The 17535-nt window shown below is 37.2% G+C and overlaps 1 protein-coding gene across 1 annotated transcript; it reads right to left on the bottom strand.

Moving 5' to 3' along the window:
* Positions 1 to 951: 951 nt before the first annotated feature.
* Positions 952 to 4079, bottom strand: LOC113284184 (O-acyltransferase WSD1-like). Its single transcript, XM_026533599.1, has 4 exons — positions 3105 to 4079; positions 1863 to 2210; positions 1507 to 1644; positions 952 to 1376 (listed from the first exon to the last, which is right to left on the bottom strand). Exons 1-4 carry the CDS (start codon positions 3918 to 3920, stop codon positions 1200 to 1202), a joined length of 1479 nt encoding a protein of 492 aa, XP_026389384.1. The 5' UTR covers positions 3921 to 4079; the 3' UTR covers positions 952 to 1199.
* Between the last annotated feature and the right edge of the window lie 13456 nt (positions 4080 to 17535).

Here is a 17535-nt window from a genome sequence, read left to right as displayed (position 1 = left end):
GCTGCTTCCTTTGGAGCAGACGAGTCTCTGCTTCCTAACACGTGGGATTGGGATTCGAAAAAACTGTAGTTTATCCAAAATAAAATAAGAAAACCTTAAAAGAAAATCGTTTTGGATTCTCCACATAAGAAATCATGAAGTTCCTCTTTTATACCATATAGATGTTAAGTTTTCATTGCAGCAATTGTGTCACGTATTTCAATCAACATACACCATGAAATGGTGTTTTGTAGAGATTAATGGCATGACATTGGTTTGCTAATGCTGACCAAGAAAGCATGCGTGTATAAGTGATGTACTTGTATTTCATATCTTTATAGTTTTCTCCGATATCTCAATTGTTTTAATTCTTCTGTATATGAACGTTTGTATGAGATACTAAACAAAAATATGTATGCAAAACGAGAGAATACACTTATATATATACACACTCGAAAATACATGATAAATAAAGTTATTGTGATTGCTCATATGCAGCACCATGTTGCATAGTAGTGTGAGATTAATGTGACTTAAAACTAAGGGAGAAATTGGTTGCTTCACACGATCCAGATGCACCCGAAAGTCTTCCATGAATACTTGGATCAAATAAAAATAAAGATCTGTAGCTCCTTAAAATCTAGTTATGGGTTGTTGCTGTCCATGTGGATTTCTTACCTGCTGTACTTCCAAAGACGCTTCAACGTGTTCCCAAAATCCATAAAGCTTCTGAAATGATTTCGAATTTAGAATCTAAAGACAGTGCTGCTTCAGCAGTAAAACTCAATAGCGATTTCCTTAAACTTGTATCGAAGGAAATCACATCTCAATAGCGATTTCAGAAGATGGATTAACTCTCCAAGAAATGAATTAGAGGGGAAACACCATTGGGCTAGCTAGAACAAGTCTATAAATACGTCTTGTCATTTTGCTCAATTGCTCATACATAAAAAAAATACAAACTACACCGCATATGAATACGACTTCATTTCATCAGTCTAAACTAATTTGCTCGCTTACTTGATAGTCTAAATAATCAAATTTTGAATGACCAAGTTCAAGAACACCACATATACAGCATAAAATTAATTAATTACACAATGAAATTGAATGCACAATCAAAACTCTAAATAGTTTATGAACAATTGATACTACTAGCTAGGGATCTTTCTTTCTTTTTTAGTTTGTGCTAGCTGTTCTGAAGAAACTTAAAATTCTACTCAAGGTTTTTGAAGAAATACTTCCCTATCTTTATCATTCCATGAAGATGCTTCATATATGTTTTGAAATGCCTCTTTCATACAAGAAACAAGCAGTTCGGAATCGATGAACTCTTTTTCTGCAGTGACCACCAGTCTTAACTTGTCCATATAGCTCATAATGTAGATCCCCAAACTCTGCAAAAATTTATGCAGCAGTAACGTTAGATGCATGCTTGCTAACGTCAAAGACAATGCTGCTTCAGTACCTCATAATCAAATGTGACATGCTGAAAAATACAAGATTTGTCAAATTTTTAGTACATACCCGAGGTGTACCCATGACCGCAAAGTAGAATCCTTTAACTGGATGCCCTGCCATTGCTGTCTTCTCTCTTGGACCGACCAAATTCGAAATCCCTAAGCTCGTCTTTTTCGAGTTCTTATAAATGAAACTAGAAATTCCCTACGTACACATGAAAAAGAAGAAGAAAAAAGATGAAGTTCTTCCCTTTCGAATATTCATTGTCAGTTACACGTTACCGACAAAATAAAACAGTTGACCTCAATTTTTTTATAACGGGCCAATTGCATATGATCTGTAATAGTCGTACCATTGCAGTCGCTCTAAGGCATCAAAAAAAAGCCCAAGTAAAACCAAACTACCAGAGTTGAAATATGTACCTCTGCTCCTTTGATTTTCCCCATCCAATGAAGGAGACCACCAGTGAGAAACACTGCCAAAGAGTGCTTCTTCCTTCTCATCGTCTTCTTCGCTTTCAGAACAAAATCCATGGGATTCATTTTCTCGACATTTCCGCTTGTCGGTACTCGCAACGGGAAACAACTTATTCGATGCCCATATGTGTTTGCTTTTGCCATCTCCTCTACACTTTGGTACCCGGCCAACATTCGCGTATTCACTACCACAAATGCTCGTACACGTTTAGCGTCCTTTGACTCTTGACCCATTTTTCGCATGTAAAGTCGTATGCCGTAGAATATTATTCCGACCACTATATCATTCACAGTCTGTCCACCCAAAAATCAATCATTGATCATTATAAAATTATAGTTACTAATTAATGAAAATACCTAATTAACATCAAATTGGGGTAATATAATAAGCTTGATTCTTCAGATCGGATCGAAAAATGTAGGGTCGTGCTAAAGTCGTGGGAGGATTGTTTTCTAGTGTGGGTACTCTGGATATGTCGGGTCATGTTAGACAGGCATTATTGGTGTTCATACATAAAAGAGAGGCTGCTGCAATGCTGCAGTATAAAAGGACATGCTGGTAACCAGTGGTAATGCTGGAGTTCAAAGTATAAGGAGGTCAAAAAAAATGACAAATCTGGTCCATTTTGGATGAAATTATTACTCTCTGTTTATGGTGAAAAAGAAATTACTATCATTTTTTTCAATTTATCCTTATCTAATTCATAATATTAGCAAACAAAACACCGGTTTAAAAGCACCATAACCAAAAAAAAATCGAAAACCACATACATCAAAGCGTGAACCTAAATTGTTAAGATTTGAGTTGATAGCTACCAGATTGACAATCAAAATTATTTTCTTCGTCCCAAAATAAGTGATATTTTTGTTCTTTCAATTTTGTGTACTTATCCTTTCTATTATTTTAGAGTCGATTATTGATAAAAATGAAACTTTTTACTATCCAAATGTAATATTAGTTTTGTACCCGAGAAAGTAATAGTTTCACTAAAAAATTCATTATACTTGGACAGTAAAAAAAAGTCATTTTCACCATTCAAAGATTATACTTGGAAAATATTTTATGCCGGCCAAGTCCAGCATTGAGACCTTATTTATCTCAAAAAGAAGAAACAAAAATGATTGGAATTCGACAAAAATCATCAAGTGGCAAATTAGACGAGAAGAAGGAAAAGTAATTTTACTTACCCCATTAACCTTAGACTTGACAAGTGAAATGTCTTGAAGAGACAAAGAAATCGACGAGATACTAATCGGCTCCGACTCCAATCCCGGCTTCCCCGACCGGATCACCGTCTTATCATCTTCTCCCAACATTGATTGTATCACACTATCTCCGAAATCCAAAACAGTATTCCAACACACCGACACAAATTTCAATCCCTGAGAGCAATTTCTCTTATTCTTCTTCAACAATTTAGTCGAAGTCGGAAAAGTAATCGGAAGCGAAGGATCATCAACTCTTTGTAAACAAGACAACAATATCCCCATAAGCGAATACCCGTCACCAAGAACATGATGCAGTTTAAATATCAACGTCGACACGGCGTTGCTCGTCGGATACTTGATCAGGTGCACTTGCCACAACGGTTTTCCTTCCGGGAACCCTTCTTTATGTATTGCGAACGCGTAATCTTCCAAGTGTTTATCGTAATCTTTCGGTGTTAAACCTTTCGGAAATTCTGCCACTTTGATGTGATCTTCGTCTAGATGAACCATATCTACGTTTAGTTTCCGCCATCGCTGCGTGCCGTCGACGTTTCGCAGGACGATCGAAGTGAATCTTGGGTTGAGAATTGGTAATAGTTTTTGTAAATGTTGTGAGATTTTTGAGTCAATGATTTCGGATTCGAATTCAAGAAAAGCGAGAATACTGTAACAGAGGATTGATGTGTTGAAACATTGTGAAGATGGGCTCATCGGTTGTTCAAGAAACTTTTGTTCTTCTTCATCGTCTTTTTCTCCATTAATGGCTACTTGTAATTCTTCAAGATTTGTTGCCATTTTAATTGTTGGGTTTTTTCTTGATTCTATTTTTTCCTTTTGGAGGTATTTGCTAGGACAGGTTAGCTTCTGTTTGACTAATATAATTATAAATGAAATTTAAAAAATAAATGCACCTAATGAAGTTTTGGACAAAACTTAAAGTGAAAGTATTGAGTATCAATATGGGCACTAACTCATTTTTTAGGGGTCAGAGGAAAAAGTAGGAAGATTCATTTATATAATAGATATTATGTAATTACACCAATCTTACACCCCTACACTGTACTAACTGCCATTCAACATTTTTTAGCAAGGTTATCTCAAAAATTATGTCATTCACTGAAGTACATCATTTTAATGGATATCTCTACAAACCAATTATGCCTAATTGATATGTAAATTTGAAAACGTAACTGCTTTTAGTTGTCCAGACCTGATTCCGCACTGTGATTTAGACTTTGGCTGTTATAACATCTCGTGGGTTCAACAAATGGTATGATTTGACTTGACCATGTTTAGCAAAAGAACAAAACTAGGTCGTTCCACAACACAAACCAAACATACAAGCATCACAAAAGCATATTGCGTGGATAAATTGAGTTTATGCCTAGGATTAGGTGCTAATAAGAAAAGTCTTAATTAAATGATGTAATTAATGTAAGGTACACGTTAAAGAAGTGTCCATACCTGTGACTGAGACCCACACTGATGCTGACTGGTATGCGCTTTATGTAGGTGGACATTACCACTTATCATACAGCCGTCGGGTTTTTGTGATGAACGGCTGGTATCAAAGGATGTATGGCACTTTATGGTTGGTAATTTGGTACTGTGGAATATTTATTTGGGATGTGGATATACTTTTAGATTAGATTCATTTTAATGTCATCTCAAGTGGGGGCATTTTTTTTTTTCTAAGAAAACTTAGGTAGAGCCTAAGGGTTTGGATTGTTAATAATGCAAGTGTGGTCATTGTTTAGACAAACACTAGACCCACTGCTAAGGTTCTTACAAGTTATCGTCAAATTCAAAGCTTGGAGATTTTGGGTTCTATGTAACAGTTTAAGACCCAATAAAACAAAAGTTACAGGTTTGATATGTAATAGGGATTCTTCATTCGATGTATGTTTTTCCTTGTGGTAGTTCTACTGAATCTTCCTTTGATTGCTTGGATGTAGAGAGTGTTGAAGTGCTCCAGGATTTCACTCGTTTCAGCATGTATTTCTATGTTCATGTGTTGCTTTTCCTCTGCCCATTGAAAGGCTAAGTCTGCTCCTCCTGTGGCTCCTTCTGCTCCCCATTGTCATGTGTGTCCTCTGCTATCAACATAGTTTCCTGCAAAATCAGTAATAGTTAGGGCAGAGAAAAACTGATAAGTGTTGGGATCCTGAACAGTACAAATTTTGATTAAGAAACCAAATTTCTGCTTGTGTTGTTGGATCCCAACAAGATTTCCAGGAGTAGCTATATGGGATTCATTCCCAATGATATGCCCATGAGTATTCAAGGCATGGCAATGTAACTTGTGAATTCTGTTATAATCACAAAGATGTTGTTGAATGCTGAGAGTAGTATTCTTAGCATTTGGAGAGATGTTTTGGAAAACTAGATCACATCTAGCCCAAATGAATCAACAAGTGGTAGCATAGATGCAGACATTATGAATGATGTTTGCATTGTGAAACCAGTCATTAAACCAGTCCATGAAAACAGTATGGTGATCAAATGAGCCATGATTTCCACCTAACATTTGTTGTCAGACTTCAGTGGCTGCAGGGCAGTTGAGGAACATGTGTGTCATAGTTTCCTCCCCACAATTGCATAATTTGCATATGGGATCAATATAGTGGAGAATGCTTGCAGTTTTGGCATTTGTTGGCAGAATTTCATGAGCACATTTCCAGAGAAAAATTTTGATAGCTGGTGCCACTTCCAAATTCCATATAGCTCTCCATTCTCTTTTTGTTTGATCATTTCTATAGAGATTCTCTATTTTGGCTTTGTATAGAGCTTTAACAGAGAATTTTCCTGTGTTGTTGAGATTCCAGTGAATACTGTCTTCTTCTCTGGGGTGAATATCAACATTAATGATGACTTGAGCAGTGTCAGAGCTAAAGATTTGCTGTATGAGCTGAATATTCCATTCCCTTGGATCTGTCATTAGGTGAGCTAGCAGTTGGATATCATTGGGGCAGTTTGCAGGTTTGATGAGTTTGTCAGTTGAAGTAGGTATCCAGTAGTCCTCCCAAATTTTTATTGTGTTTCCATTTCCTATTCTCCATTCACAGTGTTGTTGAATGTTCTGAATACCTTCTAAAACCCCTTTCCATATCCAGGAGTCTCCATCTTTAGCTTTGGTGTTCATGCTGAGAACATTTCTTCCCAATAAATATTTGGCATCCATCAGTTGGTACCAGAGAGAATCATTCTCCTGCTCCAATCTCCATCCTATTTTTTTTATCATGGCACTGTTGAAAAGCTCCATATTCATAAAACCTAATCCATCAAGCTCCTTAGGTTTGCAAATGGTTGTCCAGGCTTTTGGGTAGTAGCCTGTTGGGTTTTCCAGGGTCTTTCCCTAGAAGAAATTTCTTTGTAGTTTATTCATATCTTGACAGATTTGCTTTGGGATTCTGAAACAATTCATTTGATAGATGCTCGTTGTAGAGGTGACAGATTTTATTATAACTTCTCTTCCAGCTGGGTTCAGTGGGGAATTCTTTCAGCTAAACAGTCTTCTCTTCATCTTATCCACTCCTGGTTTGAAAGATTGGATCTTGCTTCTATGGGTAAATAAAGGAGAGCCTAGATACTTGTCATTTGTAGGAAGAATTTGAACTCCAAGAAACTTGCAGATACTAGGCATAAGAGCTGGATCAGTGTCTTTGCTGAAGAAGACTCCTGATTTGCTGAAGTTGATGAGTTTGCCAGAAGTATCTCCAAAAATGTTGAGGATATCCTTGAGATTCTGTGCTTTAATAGTGTTTGCCTTACAGAAAACCATACAATCATCATCAAAGAGGAGATGATTTATGGATGGGGCATTTCTACAAATTTTTACTCCAGAGATGAGACCCAACTCTTCAGCATGAGATAAGGTTCTGGATAGAGCCTCCATGCAGAAAAGAAACAGGCAAGGAGACAGGGGGTCTCCTTTCCTGAGTCCTCTAGTAGGGTTAAAAAATTTGTCAGGGGAGCCATTTAGAAGGACAACAGTAGAAGTAGTGGATATGCATTGCATAATCTTGTTGCTCCATTCAGAATTGAAGCCAATTTTGACCATAATTGTATGAAGAAACTTCCAGTCCACTATGTCAAAGGCTTTAGCCATATCAATCTTGATCCCCATACTTCCTTTGTTGCCTTTAAGACCTCTTCTGGTTATCATGTGGTGAAAAATTTCATGGGCAATGGCTATATTATCAGCTATTTGTCTTCCTGGTATGAAGGCAGATTGGTAGGGAGATATGATTTTGTTGAGATATGGTTTCATTCTTTGGGCTAGCAGTTTGGATATGATTTTGTAAGTGGTGTTGCAGAGGTTAATGGGTCTGAAATGGCTGGGACTAGTAGGGTTATGAATTTTGGGTATCAAGGATATGAAGGTTGAGTTAATTTCTTTGAGAAGGTATCCAGACTTGAAGAAATGCTGGACCATTTTAACTAGGTCCTATCCTATGATGTCCCAATTTGCTTGGAAGAAGTTAGGTGGGAAGCCATCTGGTCCTGGAGCTTTATCTTTGGCCATGCTGAAGAGAATGGCTTTGACCTCACTATCTTCAGGAATTCTATTGAGATTTTTGTTATCTTCAGTGGTTATGACTGTAGGAATGAGGTTAAGAATTTCAGTATTTATAGAAGGGGATTCTGAAGTAGCCATTTTTGAGAAGTGGTTGGTGAAGCATTGCTTTATGTCTTGGTAGTTTTCAATCCAGTTTCCAGAACTGTCTTGGATGGTATCTATCTTGTTCCTCCTTAATCTGCTTTTTGTAGTTTTTTGGAAATAACTTGTATTCTTATCTCCCAATTTGATATATTGGTCTCTGCTTTTGATTTTCCAAAATTTTTCTTCAATGTCTTGCCATTCTCTGAGAACTTTCATTGAAGTTTGTAAGGTTTTACTTCTGTCCTGATTGAATTAGTTTTCTTGTAGACAATGAAGATGTTGCTTACATTCTTCAATGTTTGTCTTTATGTTGCCATAAACTTCTTTGTTCAAGATTTTGAGTTTCAGCTTGACCTCTTTGAGTATTCTAGCAATTAGAAAAGCGCTAGAACCAGATAAGTTCCTCTGCCAACATTCAAAAATGATATCCTTACAATCCTTATGGTCTAGCCAAGGACCAAAGAACTTGAAAGGTATTTTACCGGTACTCCAGTGCGGATTAGTGTTAAGCAAAATGGGATGGTGATCAGAGCCAATAGCTAAAAGATTAGTGATAGTAGAGTTTGGATATAGGAGGAGCCAGGACTCAGTGGCTAATCATCTGTCCAATCTCTGCGCAGTGAGAGCAGGCCCACTTCTATTATTTGTCCAAGTGAAAGGTAAGCCAGTGCTACCTAAATCATTTAGATCCAGATCAATAATCTTGTTACTAAAAATATTAGCTTCAGCATTGTCCAGTGGTTGGGTACTGTATTTTTCAAAATCATGTAAGATAAAGTTGAAATCACCAATAACCAACCAAAGGAGGGAGTTCTTGGAAGCAGTATACTCCAAAACTTTCCAAGAATTTAGTTTACACTGAGTATTATTAGAATTACCATAGTAGCCAGTGAAGAGCCGGAGAGGGCCACTAGAAGGCTGTATTTTAGCATTGATATGATTAAATGAACAGTCTAGAATTTCAACATCAAGATTGTTCTTCCATATCATTACTAATCTACCAGATGTACCACTAGCCCCTCCCGGATTAACATGCCAAAATTTTTGGATATTAAGCTGTTTCATAGAATTTAAAAGTTTACCATGTTTCTGTTTGGTTTCAGATATGAAGCAGATATCAGGATTAAATTTGGTCAGCATATCATTAAGATAATTCTTAGTATATTTTTTCCCTAGACCTTGGCAGTTCCATGCTATAGAAGTAAAGAATTGTCAAAAATAGAATACAGGGGGTATTTATAGGTTGGTCTCCTAGCTATAGGATCATAGTAGCTTATGATGTAACAGTATGAGGAAATGAAATGTTGGTTGCAGTTTAATCCAAGATAGGATATAGAGAAAGGAATTACCTTAGGGGTTTGTGTTGATGAGCCAGAAGCACCAATAGTCATAAGGGGAAAGCTTGAGGCTAGAGGTTCAACATAGTTTTCTGGGTAGTCCTTGAATCTTTTGTTGTTGTCAGTTTCAATGGTTTCCATAGGCTCTGCACCCTGAGTTGATTGCTTCCTTTTTGGCATGACTTTCTTCTTGTCCAAATCCTTAATACTGTCATTGTCATAGGGTGAATCTTCTTCAGTGAAGACGTGAATTGTCTTTCTAGCTTTCCAAGCCTTCTTTTTGAACTGGACGGTTTCAGCATCCATTCTTTCCTTGATTTGAGATAGAGTTATGATGGTTTGGGAAGGGATGATGGTTTGTGAGTCCATACAGGGGGGCACATCAAGTGACCATGGTTTGTGAGTCCATACAGGGACGGAGCCAGAAATATATTTTAGAAGAGGCTAATTAGCCAAAACATAAATTCATGGGAGGCTAATTAATAATTTTTTCTTCTAAATAACAAAAATTTCAAAGGATTTATAATGAATTAACTATAAACAGGGGAGGCAGGGAATTGAGTTAACGTAATGATCAAGGACTTGTTAACTTGTACAGTTTTACCATTCATAGAATTCTTGTATTTTAGAGAATCATGTAAACTAGGAAATACTTGTACACTACGAATAGAAAATTGTTGTGTATATAAACAAGCAGTTCTGATGCTATGTATTATTGAATTCTGTTAATAAAAAACGTATTCTCTTCAGAACCTAATTCTATATCTTCTCTTCTAAACCTAAACCTAACCTAAGTTCCAACTTGGTATCATCCTAGTTGTGATCCTCATGTCTTCCGCAGCCTCCTCTGATTCTATAATTTCAACAGTTCTTCAATCTTCTCAGTCCATGATGGCCTCTTCTATTTTTTCTCACTCCCATCATATTATCATTGTCAAACTTGACGAAACAAACTATTCCCTATGGCGTGCTCAATTTTTACCCTATCTTCAAGGTTATGATCTTGATGGTTATGTTGCTGGTGACAAACCCTATCCTGCAGCTACACTTGAAGATGAAACCCCTAATCCGGCTTTTGCCTCATGGGTGAAACAGGATAAAATCCTCCTTGGTTGGATTTTCTCGTCTCTTACTCATGTTATCCTACGTCACGTTCATCGTCTTGCAACCTCTAAAGATGTTTGGTCTTCTCTTGAATCACTTTTTTCTTCCAAATTTGATGCTCATATTCACCATCTTCAGTGTGAACTTCGCGCTTTGAAAAAATGGTCTCTCTCCATGAGAGCATATATCGATCGTGCTAGATATATTGTTGACAACCTTGTTGCTGCCGAAACCATTGTCACAAACTCTGAACTACGGCATTGTATTCTTGCTGGACTCGATTCTTTTTATGATGCAATTGTTACGTCCCTTACTACTTCTATGGGATTATGAAAATTGAAGATTTTATCACCTATCTGCTTACCTTTGAATTGCGAATGGACCAACATACCAAGATACTCAGTTCCCAACTTGTTGCTACTTCCTCTTCAAGATCTTCTTCAACTGCTGGAATTTTACCCAGACCTGATACTGGTACTTGAAAAGCCCTTCCTTGTCAATTATGTGACAAACCTGGTCATCTCGCTCCTCTCTGTTGGAAGCGTTTTGATCTTAACTGACGCCCTCAACCTCCTCGTCGACCATAGACGACACAACCATATGCTCCTCGTGCTTATGCTGCTGAAGCTCAAAGATCTTCTTATTCTTCATGGGTATCTGATAGTGGAGCAACTGACCACATTACCCATGATATTGCTAAACTGCATCCTTACTCAGAGTACACGGGTCCTGACCAAATAAAGATGGGTAATGGATCTTCTATTTCAATCTCTCATATTGGTACCTCCATCTTAGGCACTCCTGATCGTAAGTTATACCTCAAAAATACTTTGTTTTCCCATCAAATATCTCATAATATATTGTTAGTTTCCCGGGATTACTACTGATAATAATGTATTATTTGAGTTTCATCCTGAATTTTGTCTTCTGAAGTAACGATGCACGGGGAAGGTGCTTATACGCGGAAGTAGGGTTGGTGGTCTCTATGTTCTTGACGAGTCTGCAAAAAGTCTTGTTGGTGAAAGTGCTAGTTTCCAAGAATGGCACTCTATATTAGGACATCCCATGATGCGGACTGTGTGTCATGTCATATCTAAGTTTTCTCTTCCTGTTTCTAGTCGAACAACCAGTTTTTGTTCTTCTTGTCATGAACATCGGAGTCATAAGTTACCTTTTTCTTCTAGTACTATTATTTATATAAATCCTCTTGATTTTATTGTCTCGGGTGTTTGGGGTCCTTCTAATATTGTTTCTAATGATGGCTATCGATATTATATAATTTTTATTGATGCATCTTCTCGATTTACATGGATGTTTCCTATTACTCATAAATCAGATGTCTACTCTATTTTTCTTATATTTCAGAACATATTGAGAATCTTTTTGATCGGAAAATACAAAAAATTCAATGAGATAATGTCGCTGAGTATCGTAAACTCAATTCGTATCTTCAACAACATGGAATTTTTCATCATTTATCTTTCCCACACACATCTGACCAAAATGGTTTAGTTGAACGTAGGCATCGTCACATACGTGAAACAGGTCAAACCCTATTGTCTATGGCCTCAGTACCATCTTCCTACTGGTATGATGCATTTTTTACAACGCGTTATTTGATGAATCGAGTACCCTCATTTGGTCTTTCAAAAACATCCCCATATGAAGTATTATTTGGCTCAACACCTGATTATACCTCTCTCCGTGTTTTTGGATGTCTTTGTTTTCCTCGTCTTCGTCCTTATTGAGAAATCGGGGGTCTAACAACACCACCCAATATTTCGTTTGGCAATCTAAATAGACAAACTCCAATAAACTTTCAAGAGAATCAACTTGACAGTTAGACTCAATCTATAAAAAGTATATCAAAGAGTTTTTGTATCTCTATATCTTGATTCAATCCGCAATCAGCAAATAGGGATTTGCGAGCCCGATTGAATATAAGAGTATTAACTTGAACGGTACCAAAGACCAATGTTCAAGTGTGAATCAATTCACTCAACAACCCTAAGGCCGGATACAAAAACCGATTGATCTTAACGTACAACCTGTGATATTTCTATTATATAAACAAAATATAATGCGGAAAAGAAATAACACAGACACCAGATTTTGTTAACGAGGGAACTGCAAATGCAGAAAAACCCCGGGACCTAGTCCAGAATAAACACACACTGATAATAATTTGTTACACCAGTTTCTTACTACCTATTCGGACTAGATGTAATACCTTCTTCAGCACTTGTAGAACTCCTAGCAGAATACCGATTCTCTTTAGAAATACTTCACCCAAATCTTCTAGAAGAACCCTAGGCTATCTTTAGAAAATACCACAACACGATTGATATGATTCGATATATTGTATGCACAAAACAATGGTTTGATTTCCCTTTAGATGTAAATCAAGGCTTTGGAAATCTTGTAGATTAGGGATTATTATACTCTTCAATAAAAGGAAGAGAAACCTAATAACTCTACAACAAGAACAACTATAATAAATCTAGAGATATCTTGTTTAAAACTTCTCAAGGATTTTTACGAGCGGCCATAAGAGATTTCACCTAATTATATTACTTTCCTCTTCGATAGGCGGCTACAAATGCCTCAAAAGAAGTTTTTCTTTCTAGTCTCCGATTTCGACTAACAAGTGTTGGTATACGATCGGAAACTGAAATCTATCAAAACCTAGGGTTTATAATCAACAACTCTTGAATGGTTTTATATCAGAAGAGAAAACCTTATAATAGACAAGAGGTGAAAAACCTAGATTACAAGTTGTATGATCAATCACGTAGATTCAATCCAACTTGGCTTTGTGATCCCTAAAACAAAGTCTTTGATCTCACTCTTGTTCACGAGGAACATAAGACATGGAAACAACCTGCAAAGCTTACGCCTATTTTCCAAAAGGGATGAAAACGTGTAAGCTTGCGAACTCCCTATTTATAATGAACAATAGCTTGGAAGCTAAGCAAATAACTTATTTATCTATTTTCCTTTTACACGACTCTACTAAAAATAAGAGTCTTTCCCAAGTTAAAACTCTTTCCAAATTAATTAATAAATAACTTATTTAGAAAAAATTATAATTATGTGAATAAATCACATTTTCACTTAGGCAGGAATCACAAACACTTTAATATGGTAATCAATAGTGTTTGGACCAATAGATAACTTGCCTAGATAAAGAAACATCACCAAAATGACCAAAAATCCCTTTTAGTCACGTACTAGGCCCAAGTTCGCGGACTCAAAGGCCTATGGAATGTTTCCTACTAATGAATTTAAATCACTCATAACTTGATCGTTACAACTCGGAATTGAGTGATTCTTGGCTCATTGGATTCGCAAGCTCGTTCACTATAACATGAGATACTTTATAGGGATAAAGGTTATTGTCTCCAAGGTCATGAATCAAATAACCTCAAGTATATATACATAAATGTACATTTATCGTCATCGGAATTGTTCCATATAGTGAGCATATATCTTGATAGATTAGAAAGGTAGAATTGAACAAGAATCCAAATGAAATTAATCAAATACCTTTTAATAAAGTACTTGTTGATGTCTTCTGGTGGGCCCGGAGATGTGTGAAAATTAAGCGCAATAAAAACGGGCCTACAGTAATACCGCAAGTGCACGGTCGTCGGTTGTAGCTCGTGCAAGTACGGGTCGATCCACAGAGACTGGGTATGTTTGGAGTTTCTAACTATTTTGGGTTTCTAAATTGCTAATGGGCTTTGAGTACCAAAGGGTTTTGAATATCAATGGGCTTTGAATAGCTTTGAAGCTTTTGCTTTCACAATAAGAGCAAGATGGGCTTTGATTAACTATGAAGCAGTTTGGGCCTTTGATGGACTGAACTGGGCTAGGTAACCTAGTAATGAGCTAGGCTTTGAGATTAACTGTGAAGCCTTTGGGCTTGTAGTGAACTGGGCCTTGGATATGAACTAAACTTTGGTCTTAGCTGAGCCAAGCTCAGTTGCAGCAGCAGCAGTGCAAAGGGCAGGTGCTCAGCAGGGAAAGGGAGAGCAGGAGCTGTGCAGGCAGACAAGGTAAAGCAGGCTCTAGGCAGACAGGGCACTAAGTTACACAGGGCCAAGGATGGCATTTACAATGACATGTACAAAGAAAAAGTGACAATGGTATATACATGGAAGCAACACATGGCAAAAGGATGCAAATTTACAATGGCATGGCAGTGATAAATCAAAGGCAATGGCCAAGGGCCAAAGGCAAAGGAAGAACAGGGCACAAAACAGTTATAAAAACAGCTATAAAAACAGTGATAAGAAGCCACAAAAACAGATAGATAACAAAGAAGAACAGGAAAGATGCTAGGCAGTGGCTGTTTTTGGTTAAATCCTTGTCCCTAATGGAGCTAGGTGGAGGTTCTAGCCTGCCTATGTTCCAGGGCATACATAAATGGAATGGAAGGAGAAGAAGCTTGTCCAACTGTTTTACTCCTAGCATTGACTGTCTTTTAACAGCACAATCAATCACAAGCAACAGTGGACACTAAATTCCTCCATTTCTCAATCAGCTCAATTTACATGAATTCTAACCTAAACTTCCACCACTAATAGTGAACAAACTTAACATTTGAGGAACTAAACATTAAACACTAAACATAACAGTGAACTATTGAGAAAACAGCAATGAAGGGAGACAGTAAACAAGAGTGATGAAAGAACACTAGGATGTTGAATCCACCATTAACCTAAGGGATATTCTACTCACAGCTTAGATACTTACTAAAGTACTAATTGTCTGATTAAAGTACAACTAGTCTAAGGGCTTAGCAACATTGGGCATGAGCTGCACATGATGAAGACTATCTCAGCATTCCAAACACAACATGAATGTCATAATTTGATCTGACTCCTTACTGGTTCATAACTTCATCTAATCCTAGCATTTGAGGTTCAGAACATGATAGACATGAAGATAAACATACATTAACAGTTGACAGTGAAACAAAACATGAATTTAAACACAATAACATAACATGGGAAGCACATAACAGTGGATAAACTTAGAACAATTGAGGAACTAAACATTAACATCACATAGTATTAAACATAAAACATCACAGTGAACATAAATGGAACAGCACAAAAATTGGAGAGACTGGCTAATCCAGTTCTCCCAAAATCAAACCAAATGACACTGGCTATTCCAGCATGCGTTATACAACAATCCAAGGTCTCAATTTATAGTTGCACACGTCCAACCCTCGAATCCCCAAAATATCAGAATTAGGGTTTCAAAGAAATCAAAATTAAATCATACCTACTTTCTGAAAACACTCAATAACGTCGACCCATTCTTCTATTGCGTCTTCTGTGTCTTCCCATGCCTTCAATTGCCTTTCTAGCTCACTAATTTCATCAACCCCTAAAACTAGGGTTTCAGTGGGAAGAATAGGTTGAGGGGTTGATGTAATGAGTGGCTAGGGGATAGAAGAATGATGGGGTGTAGTTGTTGGCTGATATGAGAACTCGGCGGTGGTTGTGGTGGTGGTTGAGATGGAGTTGGTGGCGGAGGCGATGGTGGTGGCAGAGTTTTTCTCTGCAGACGGAATGGAGAAGATGGAGTCGATGGAAAGAAGGAGGGGAGTGTTTGGCGATGGGTATAGGGTTAGGTTGTTCGAGTGTGAGGCGGGCTCATCAGATTTCGATGTTAGGAGAGTGATAGGCGTTTGATCGATACATCTGAAATGCATCCAACGATAAGATGGAACATAGCCTTCAGCGACCGTCGGATGAAGAGATACAACGAAACTAACGGCGTGAGATGGAGTTAGGTGCTGTAGTGTTGGTCAGGAATTTCAGACTTTGATGAACGAAGAGGAGGCGACCGTTGGATGATGATATGGATCCAATCTGACGGCTACATGAGAAGTGGGTTATGGATTTGGGTTTTGGTTTGGGAGATAAGTTGGGCTTGGGATAATTCTGAGCCCATTTCTTCTTTAAGAACAATTTCTTCCTCTTCAAGCCCACTTCTAGCCTTTTGGTCTTGTGCACAACATTCTTCGCGGCTTCCTTGCGTAATTTCTCCCGGCTTTTCACTACTTTTCTTCTCTTTTCCGCTCCGCAATTCATCTAACTTTATTTATTACCTAAAAATGAAAAATTAATTAATAAAAATATTTATTCTTGAAAACAATGAAAATACAGAATATGGGTTAAAATGGAGAATTAGAGCACAAAGATGAGTTAAATGCCAAGAAAAATATATAAATATGCACTTTTTAGCACTCATCAAATACCCCCAAACCTGAATTTTACTTGTCCTCAAGTAAAACAAAACTAAGGAAATCCTACCTATACCACTGTCGCTGGTCTCTCGAATGCATTTAGCGTATGCACTAAGCCTTTTAAACCACTAAGTGTCCCTAGTGGACGAGTGAAGTCTCGTGAAGGTTTGCTTAGAACGTACCTACAAAGTTCTAGGTCAAAATATAAGCTCAGATTCCATCAAATGTGACATGTGCAAGTCAGTTTAAGCTCACAGCAAAATGGAGATGTCAATCTAGCTATCAAAGGCACAATCCTAGCACTGATAACAAATAAAGACATGTGATAAGAGTGTAAAGTGTATCTACACATGTGTAAAGAAAGATCGGATGTTATGACTACTAATCACCAAGAGATAGTTTCTCAGGCTAAGAACCAAGGTCGAAATCTAGCTAGCTGTCCGGACTTTACGAGAATTGTGAATGAGTTGGAGGTATTTCACAATTACTCGCGTTGTACATCAATGGCATACACCCTCCTTGCTTATTACAATGAAACAACAAAATGACTTTACATGACTCTTATTTACATTGACTACTCTCTTTTATTTTTGGAACAAGAGAGAACTATTGTCTTTAACATGACAAAACATGGAATAAATAAATTGATTTTTTTTTTATTTTTTTTTGATTTTTTTTTTTTTTTTTTTGTATTTCTTTTTTTTTTTTTTTTTGTAAATAACTTTGATCTCATAGTGACACTTTTGATACATATACAAAAGGAAACAAAAAATTACATGACACTTTGCAAGAGGTAGCCCTTTTTGATGCACCAGTTAAATTCGATGGTTGTTTTTCTTAATGTAACCTCCACCTTCTATCCCAACCAACCAAAGAACAAGCTAGTCAAGTTTCGTTCAGTATTCTAAAGTGATTGGCAATCTAACTTCCTATCAAACACCTTGAAGATCGAGGCTATACATGTATTGGTAGATCGTGCGCGTGCAATTTCTTATCACTATGTGAATTGTGCTAGAATCAGGGTGCCTAAATATCTAGACT

Source organism: Papaver somniferum, chromosome 1 (assembly GCF_003573695.1).
Source record: "Papaver somniferum cultivar HN1 chromosome 1, ASM357369v1, whole genome shotgun sequence".
In the NCBI taxonomy this organism is placed as follows: Eukaryota; Viridiplantae; Streptophyta; class Magnoliopsida; order Ranunculales; family Papaveraceae; genus Papaver; species Papaver somniferum.
Note: the sequence above shows the minus strand (reverse complement) of the source record. Positions and strands in the feature narration are given on the sequence as shown.